This window comes from Echinops telfairi, unplaced genomic scaffold, assembly GCF_000313985.2.
Source record: "Echinops telfairi isolate 266 unplaced genomic scaffold, ASM31398v2 ScPeMD7_7;HRSCAF=31, whole genome shotgun sequence".
In the NCBI taxonomy this organism is placed as follows: Eukaryota; Metazoa; Chordata; class Mammalia; order Afrosoricida; family Tenrecidae; genus Echinops; species Echinops telfairi.
In genome coordinates, this window is record NW_022103904.1 from 28,501,536 (window position 1) to 28,511,626 (window position 10,091).

Below are 10,091 nucleotides of genomic sequence, written 5' to 3' on the forward strand. Positions count from 1 at the left end.
CCCCAATCCCCCCCTCATTCACTATGGTAAGATTTTTTGTTCTGATGATGCCTGATACCTGATCCCTTCGACACCTCGTGATCGCACAGGCTGGTGTGCTTCCATGTGGGCTTTGCTGCTTCTGAGCTAGATGGCCGCTTGTTTACCTTCAAGCTTTTAAGACCCCAGACACTATATATCTTTTGATAGCCGGTCACTATCAGCTTTCTTCACCACATTTGCTTATGCACTCATTTGTCTTCAGAGATCGTATCATGGAGGTGAGCACACTATGATATGATTTTTTGTTCTTTGATGCCTGATAACTGATCCCTTTGGCATACATTTGTATTTATCCTGAGCATAAAGCGGGATGGGCAGCAGCTATCATGATTTTGCCTTCTCTGATACTGCACCATTTCACTCCTTGTCTAACTTTCTTATTCTTGTTTTTTTGGCGGGGGGAAGCTCCCTCATTTTTGTGCTTAAGTTTTAATCCTGTATACACTTTGGCTAACTTGTCTTAAATAATTTCTATAACAGCATAGTAAAAATAAATATATTGAATATTATCTATCAATTCCAGAGGGGTAAAACTATTCTCCTTCCTTCCTTGACTGCAGATTATAAACTCTCACTCTAACATTATATGTGTGCTCTCGCAGTGTGGGTTACTCAGAAAAATTTCTTACCTTTTTAATGATAAAAAGTAGCATAGCTATTATATGTCTATAAAACATGAAAGAAATCAGTCTCCTCGCTCCATTTTTTTTCTTTTTTCTTTTTTTTGCCATTAGATAGAGGAAAGAAATGTTTTGTCAAATATTTTTATTTCTTTGATTGCTTACCTAAAAGTTTAAACCTTTTCTTTCCTCAGGCAAATTTAAATTCTGAGTATATGTAGTAGGGTCAGAAATGTAGAAAATGTAAGAAACACACAAAAGAAGAAAGTTAAATCCCTACTAAACCCCATCAGAAGTAATCTCAGTTAACACTTTGAGGTAGAGGTGTCCGTTATTTATTATTTGATAATAGGTACTTTTATCCCCTTAGTGATTTAAGTCACAAATTGCCTGCCTTTAAAATTATCCGTACAGTAGAAAAACAATTTTATAAATACACTTTTTTAACAAAAATATATTTTATCCATATTTTCTTAAAATGAAACTGAATAGAAATGGGAGTTACGATATTAAAACCCAACCTACCAAGGGCATCGCTTAGTAAGCTAATGGCCTAAGTGTTTGTTAACTGTTTTAACTTGGTAAAAGGATTGCATTTGAAATTGTGTAGGAGATGAAAAGATTTTCTTGGCACACTCAAATTTCAGTTGTCTTATCTGTGCCTTAGCACAGATTGGTTATCAGTTCATTGGAAATGAAGCTTTCTGACAAGGACCTTTTATAAATGTTCTGTGTTATTTCAGTTACACGAGAGCTATGCACTTCAGGTAGCAAATGTGTTGATGATAAAGTTGACGTTTGGTTGTGAAAATGAAAAAACTTAACCAATTTCTATCAAATTCTATCAAAGGCGGAGAGTCTGTTTGCTTCTTCAGCAACATTTCCTTCAATTTGATCATACCCCCTTTGACCCTAACAGAGCCTTGCTTGTGCTGTTTGGGTAAGTGTTTGACTGCTCATTCCAAGACCTGAGGTTCAAACCCACTAGCGGCTCCTGGCTCCTTAGGAGAAGAACGAGGCCAATCTGCGCCTTATAAAGATTTCTAGCCTTGGAAACCCTATGTAGATAGGGTCACTATGAATCCGTTGACTTGATGGCATTAATTTTTATTTTTATCCTCGTTAATATTAGCCTTGGTATCCCAAAGTTAGGAGCAACCTAAACACAGAAGATGGAAAAACAAAATGTGTGTATGTATAAAATGGAATATTACTCAGTAATAAATATATATTGAGTTCTGATGCATGTGACAAACATGGATGAACTGAGTGCAATAATTTGTCACAGAAGGATAGATACTCTATGACCTCACTGACATGAAATAGGTGATTATATAGAAAGCAGAGCTTAATAGTAGTTACCAGGGGTAGGGGGAAGTAGGGAAAAGGGAGCTTTTGCATTGGACAGTGAATTTATGTTAATGATGGTAGAATAATTAGGCAAAAGATTAACATAGGCTTTGCAGCATGAGTGTAATCAGTGTCTCTGAACTGTGCACATAGAAACTGTTGAATTGGTGATCTTTTGTTGTGAACATGTGCACCACAATTAAAAAGAAATAACAACAACAACTAGACAACTTCATACTGGGAGATTTTCCTCACACTACCAGTCATTTAGAACAGATTAGCATGAGATTTTCCCAGGGTCACCTTAAAAGAATGGATAGTAATTGGGTGGAGCTACCATAAAACTGAGGAGAGACTTTTACCGACAGCTTGAGGTAAGATTGTTTTTAAAATGAATGGGTTTCTCTTCTTACACCAATTTTACTATTTTAGGCCATAGTTTAGTTATTAATTGTGTCAATGGTGGTTGTATTGCTGGTGTTCTTCGTTGTATTTGTCTCTGTCATCTACCCATAGGGAGAAGGGCCAGCCTGAAATTAATTTGGATCTTCCGTCAAATGTGAAGGATTCTGGTGTTAGAAGTGAAAATATTTCTCGCGTTTAAAACTTTATAAACGTCTACCCTAACACCATCTGGGTTTGATAGTTAAATAGAATGAATCCACCCCCACCCACTCCTTACTTATTGACGTAGTTTCAAAGACGAGACTGTCATGTGAAAATCAGAGCTATGTAAAAATAGAGAATGACTACATCAGATCACAAGATGGAAGATGGCATCTCATTACATAACCACCAAACCACTGAGGATCCTGAATGGTACAGTCAAGTTGACATATAGCCTTAACTATCATAGCCAGTGTTACTGTCCCCTCAGACCGGCATGGTTAATGTACAGAATCATACAAATTTTACTGTTAAAAGCTTAAGGGGCCCTAGTGGCCCAGTGGGTTAAACAGGCTGCTAACCTCAAAGTTCAAAGGCACAAGCTGTTCTGAGGTGGAAAGATAATGATACAGCTGTCTGTTTCTGTACAGATTTAGGATTGGACACTATTGGGCAGTGGTGCTCAACTTTCCGAATGGCTCGACCCTTTAGTATAGTTCCTCATGTTGTGGTTACCCCCCAACCAAAAAATCATTTTCGTTGCTACTTCATAAGTTTAATTTTACTACTGTTATGAATCAGGCAACCCCTGAGAGAGTCGTTCAACCCCCAAGGGATCACGACCCACAGGTTGAGAACCGCTGCTCTTGGGGAAGTTCTGTACTGATGTTTAGGTTTGCTTTGAGTTAGGATCAACTTCATGGCAGTAGGCTTGGGTGGTAAATGTGAAATGTCAGATCAGGAGCTAGTAAGTGAGGAGTAATATATGGTTGTGTGTGTGTCTGCGTGTGTGTGTGTGCGCGTGTGCGTGCGTGTGCATCTACGTATAGATATAGATAGTAGGCCTTGCAGGTTCTGTGGATCAGTCATTGGGCTGTTAACAACGGCGAAGTTACCAATTCAAACCCATCAGCTGTTCTGCAAGAGAAAAATTAAGGCTGTAAAGATTTACAGCTTTGGAAACTGGAGCAATTTAACTCTTGACTTTTAAGGTCACTTTGGGTCAAAAATGACTCCATAGCAGTGGGTATTGTGTTTATAAACATGAGGACACTTTAAATAGTTAATGGAAAATTTCCATTATCTTTTTAAAAAATCATTTTATTATCTTTTAATTCCATTTTTTCCCACAGGCTTTTAAAACCCATTAAGGGTAAACAAAAAGTATTGCTACTAATGTTCCAGTTCATATATGCACAGTTTTATTCAAAACAACATGTTTAAATATGTCTGTCATCAGTTGATGGCTTAGTCTTAAAAACAAACACGCAAGCAGACTCACTGCCATCCAGTCAATGCTGACTCATAGGGACCCCGGGGGATTCTGAGACTTAACTGTTACAGGAGTAGAAAGCCCAATCTTTCTCCTTTGGACCTACTGGTGGTTTTGAACTCCTGGCCATGCAAATAGCTCTCCCCAGTGTGTAACCACTACACAACTGAGACTCCTTAGTCTCTGCGGGTTTCTTTAAAAAAGATTCAAAACAGTGGCCTTGGAAGGGATGGACTGGGTCAATTAAATTCAAGACAGGGATGTCAGTCAGAAAGTTATGGTGACTGCTTTTTGAGATTCCCAAGCAATAATCTGCATAGATTTTTCTCAAAGAATACAGGGTGATCACGAGGCTAATTTTATTGGGAAGATGTTTTAAGAAAATCGAAAACTATGATGAGGGCAATGAATGTACAATTGTGCTTCACACAATTGATGTATATATGGATTGTGATGAGTGTATGTGCCCCTAATAAAATGATTTTAAAAAGAAAAAGAAAATTCAAAACTGAATTTGTGAGAAAAAGACCAGCGAAATTGTGCTGAGGAATTTTTGTTTTCTGTTATGACAGTGTACCTGCTCGTTCTTCATAGGTACCAAGAGCCTGCCCTATGAGGATTTCATTAGGAAACCTGGTCCATCTACCTACCTACCTACTAACTCTCTGCTTATCTCAAGTGACTTTTTGCCAGAAATGTGCAAAGCCGCATTTTCCATAGTACTTTTACTTCAATGTGTAATTTCTGAGACTGACTATTCCAAATTTAGCCTTTATTTTCTCTCTACCTCCTTTTTCATTCATTGGGTTCTTTTATTTGCCCAACTCTTGTTCCTCTCAGGGCTTGCAAACAGGGACAAAGGAGTGTGCAGTAAAATAAGCTAATGTAAGAATAAGGTAGAGAGAAAATGTTAAACTTACCTACTCCTTTTGTGTCTAATGGAGCCCTGGTGGTGTGGTTGAATAAGTGTTGGACTGCTAACCATAAGGTCAGCAGTTCAAATCCTTCAGCCACTCCTCAGAAGAAAGATGAGGCTATCTGGTCCTGGGAAGATTTCCAACCATATAAACCCTGTATAGGGCCCCTGTGAGTCAGATAGTGTCACTGAGATTTGTAATCAACTTGGTAGCAGTGAATTTGCTAATTCTTTTCTTTATAAGTCATACTTAATACAGTGTTTAGTTCTTTAGCACTTTAAATATGATAGCTCATTTAATCTTCACCATAATCCTTGAAGGCATATTATTATCCCCATTTTACAGATAAGGAAACTGAGGGTCCCGGGCAACCTACCTAAATGGAGTTAGGATTCTAATCCTGGTAGCCCGATTTCCAGAGCCTGTATTTTGAAACACTGCACAAGAATACTGCTTCTTTAGTAGATTGTTTCTTTAAAGGCAGGACTTGATTTATCCTCTGTATCCCTCAGGTAATATAAAATATATTCTGGTGCTTTAATACTTTAGTGACTTCTGATGGTGGCTGTTTTTTATAGTACTATGAACTTAGTCTATTTAATTAATCACATTTTAGTTCAGAAGCAATTTTATGTAAGCTAAATTTGATCTTGTATAAATCTTTTAAGATTAATTATAAAATAATACAGATTATTTTGTTTTAAAATACATAACAGAAGTACCATGAATAGTATAGTATATTTTATTCCCAGTATACCTGAGTTTTGCATATATATATATTTGTCCTGCTTTGATTAAGTCAGTTTCTATATGTGTGAACAGTAGAAAGTATTAATGTGACAGAAAAAAATGAGCTCAATATGAAATTTCTAGAAGAAATAAAGGTGACTTAGGCCTTTTTTGCATATACATACCATCTTTAAGTCACTAGTGGGCAACTTTAATTTAACACATTTGCTGACTTTTATGTGCCTGGATATTGGAAATGTTAACATGGTCAACTGCTAACCAAAAGTGTGGAGGTTGGACTCCACCCAACCTCAGAAGAAAGGCCCTGCGATCCACTGTGGAAGACTACCTATCCAAAACCACATTGTGGAGCGTGTTCTTCTCTGGCACACACAGGTTGCCATCAGTCAAAGTCACGTTATGTGCTAAGCACTGAAATTATTTACATTCTCAAAGAATTCTGGTGACTTCAAACAAAAATCATTTTCTGCTGAATAGAACGGAATCAGGGATCCTTGAGTGGAGGTTGTGTATTTTGGGGTGACTGGTTTATTAAGTGTCTTGTCTTGCCTGATGTCAGTTCCACAGCCAGGGCCTGTGCTTTTTCTACCTCTGCATTCATCTTGCCTAGTAGAGTAAAATGGCACTTGTTCAAAGAAAATTGGTTGAAAGAAAAATTTGTCTTTTTTTGTTGTTTATTTGGTAAGTAGGGAGCTTATAGTGTTAGAAGAGTAACCTGAACACATAGACTTGGTCCCTGCGTATTTGCTTTTCAGTCACAAGTAGCACTTGACCAAATTGGAAGTATTTTAATATTTCAACATTCTTAATATTTTGAAATTGATTTGAATTTTGTGGTACTCAGTGCCTTGAGTTTATGTTAAGAAGGAACAAGCAGATCCAGTAACTTTTTATTGTTCTTTTGAACACAGAGTTGTTCAAAATGAACATATGTGTAGATTTAAAAAGTAACTTTGACATAAACTGTTCTCTAACTGATGTTTAATTTAATTCTAGAACGTGGTCCAAGACAATTCCTGGAAAAGTTGAATTCTTCTCTAGTGAGGGTTCAGACACATCTATACCCATTCCAATAGTGCCACTACAGGGTGTGGATGATTCTTACCCACCCCAGAAGAAGTCTTTTATGATGCTCAAGTACATGCATGACCACTACTTGGACAAGTATGAATGGTTTATGAGAGCAGATGATGATGTTTATATCAAAGGAGATCGTCTGGAGAACTTTCTGAGGAGTTTGAATAGCAGTGAGCCCCTCTTCCTTGGGCAGACAGGCCTGGGCACCACAGAAGAAATGGGAAAACTGGCACTTGAGCCTGGTGAGAACTTCTGCATGGGGGGGCCTGGTGTCATCATGAGCCGGGAAGTGCTCCGGAGAATGGTGCCACACATTGGAAGATGTCTCCGAGAAATGTACACCACCCACGAGGATGTGGAGGTGGGAAGATGTGTCCGGAGGTTTGCAGGGGTGCAGTGTGTCTGGTCTTATGAGGTAAGAACAGAATTCTTTATTATGGGAAAATGTTCGTTTTATGATTACGTTTAAAGTAATTGTAGGAAATTCATTATAACATCCCTTTGAGGTTTAAAGTTGTTATACCCTCCCAGCCTGAGTTTTTAGAATCAGGATTACCCTTATTATCTTTCTCTTGGGTTTTAGAACACACTCTGTGTACTTTTTCTTTAACTTTGTCTGATACCTTAGTAAACAATAACACTTGAAACCCAAAGTCAAGATAACGGTTTCTGAGAATTCATCTGACATCGGTTTGTTCCACAAATGTACTATTCCACAGACAGAAGAATATAAATTATATTCCCTGTTGTCTCAGAAGCTTGTTCAGATCTCGTCATCTTAACCACAGATTAAATACTTACATGTATTGAATTTATAGATCGATTGTTAATGTAAAAGCCAATAGGATTCGACTTTGTGTTAATTTTGAACTTTGACCTTTTAGACAATTACATTAATGAAATTTACAATTCAGGCAGTGTATATTAGCTAGATTATCCCTTTCAGAATGAATGGTAGGAAGTTTCTGGATTATCTTTATTCTTTAAATGGAGTCTACTTGTAGACATTTTCTTCTGAATAGTTTTAGAGAATATGAGTTCATTTTGTCTTCTGAGTGTTTTTACTGGCAGATGTGCACCTATTGCCTGACCTTTCAGGATCTGGCTTCCATCAGATTAAAGAGCATTATTTAAGTCATGTTGTGTTTAGATTGTGTTGTATAATATTAAAATGTTGGTTGTGTGTGGAGCAAGGGAATTGCCAATAAACTTTTTTGCCTAAGAAGTAGAAATATACTTTTTAAAATGAATGGTTAATTTCTCAGTACTCAAATGAAGAAATAGTATTCTTTTCCTGTACTTGCCTTCCCCTGAGACTTGCTTTTAAACATCTTTTAATTACTCTCTTTCATTTGAACTTTTGGGAAAGTGGACATGTTCAAGTGTGCTTCATGTTATTTCTAAATACACATTTACAAGATATATTTTGTCTTGTATGCAGTGTGCACTTCCTCCACTCTGTACTGCCTCCACCCACCCCCGTCTCAGCTGACTGCTCACTGAGACCAAGGGGTCTCTCTGGTGCTGCAGATTGTTTTTCCTTGTCAGTAGTGTAAAAATGACAGCAAGAAAAGCTCTTTGGGGAATTTATTCAGTTTAAAGCAGACTGTGAATGTCAATATTTCTCCAGTTTTACCATTGTAACTTTAACATATTTCAATGTATTTAAAATATTTAATGTTTTTGTGCATTTTGGATCATGTCGCTCTGCCTCTGATTTTGAGAAGTTAGCCTTCTGCAATTTTTAAATTTAAAAATAAGTCCCTGTGTTACAGTGCTTTATGAATACCTATTCTATGTTGATTTTTATTTACATCTTTCACCTAGCCAGAGTGCCAAACTTTAGTGTTGTCTTGGAGCTTGGGTCGTTTTACCCAATTATGATAATTGCCATGGGTTTCTAGTGTTCTAAGCACTGGATCATCCTGTTAAAACTTGGAGCTCCTCTTAAAATGGATTCTCTTAGTAAATGATCTCATTAGCAAAAAGGATCTGCTTGATAAGGAAGTTTCTTCTTAGACAGTTCCCTATCTCCTTTTTGGATAGTCCCCACCCCCCCCTCCAGAGAGGAACTTGCCAGTGAGGGCTCCCTGGAGTAAGACAGTATGCTTCTAGTAGGTCCTGACTTCTTCCCCTGTCCTCCTGCCCCTGTACCAAGTTATGTGTATGGTGACAGAACTTTGCTAAATGCCCTGCTTGATTGCTCCCAGGTGCTTCTTACACCACTTACCCTCTCACCAGCAGTGCCTCAGAAGCATGCCTTGTTCTTCTGTAAGTCAAGTTGCCTGGGTTTTTTTTTTCTTCCTCCTCTCTTTTCTGGTTGTAGTTTTGACCCATTTTTCTGTTAGACTGCTTGCTGTTTATGCTTTTGTTGGAGTGCTTTATTCTAGATACAGAATGTCTTCTCCTAGTTTGTGGCTTATCTGTTTACATTAATTCATGGTTTTATACACACACACACACCGAGAAATCGTGAAGTATAGTCTAATTTATCATTCATTTCCTTTATGATTTATGCTTTTAAAAATATCTTTGTGTCATTGTATTTATATGTATGTATTATGTTTTTCATGTGGATGAAGAGCTTTTATTAAGTCTTTGTCAATCTGTTTTCTCCATTAAGGCTCACATTATGAATTGTAAACTGAGGTGGAGTTTTATGTTAAAAACAATTATGTTAAGTTTTAAATCTTGGGAAGATACTTATTTAGCTCTATTATAAACATAACCAGAGCTGTATTGTTTTAAATGATTAGATATATTTCCTTGGTATTATATGTGTATAGTTAAAAGGATTTCTGAGAAATCTGAGTAAAAATTCATATTGCCTCACTATGAGACACGACATCCCTCACTGACCCATAGCCCTCCAGGGGACAACACCGGAGACATAGTGTGGGAATTTTGCCCGATCTGACCCCACCACACCCATGTTAAACACTAAGGGCATGCATCAGAATAGCAAGGAGAACAGAGCAACGAAGTCTCCAGGGAATACCAAATATAGACTTTGGGGCCAGGGCTTGGCTCCCCAACAGACTCAACTGGAAAACACTTCTAAACATCAATAAACAATCCTTGAACTAACTACAAGCTTTTCTTTCTTGTTGTTGTGTTTTTTGTTTGTTTGTTTGTTTGGTCGGTCATTGGCTTCTTGTTGTTTTGTTTTGTTGCTTGTTTTTGCTCTGTCTTGTGTTTGTGCATGTTATTTCTCTGCAGGTCTGTCTAAATATGATAGGCTGGATGAACAATATGGAGGAGAAAATAACGGGAACAACAATTCCAGGGGTCATGGGAGAGGGAGAGATGGGGGAAAGGTAGTAGTGTTAACAAACCCAGGGACAAGGGAACAACAAGTGATCCAAATCAGTGGTGAGGAGGGTGTAGGAGGCCTGGTAGGGTGTGATCAAGGGTAATGTAACCGAGAGGAAACCCAAATGAAGGCTGAGCATGATA

At 37.7% G+C, this 10,091-nt stretch overlaps 1 protein-coding gene across 1 annotated transcript in view; it reads left to right on the forward strand.

The window, feature by feature from the left end:
• CHSY1 (chondroitin sulfate synthase 1) overlaps positions 1-10,091 on the forward strand; it is a 136,530-nt gene that overhangs the window by 68,751 nt on the left and 57,688 nt on the right. The window contains exon 5 of the mRNA XM_030884481.2: positions 6,555-7,050. Within this exon, the coding sequence (XP_030740341.2) occupies positions 6,555-7,050 (496 nt within the window). The remainder of the gene's footprint in view (positions 1-6,554; positions 7,051-10,091) is intronic.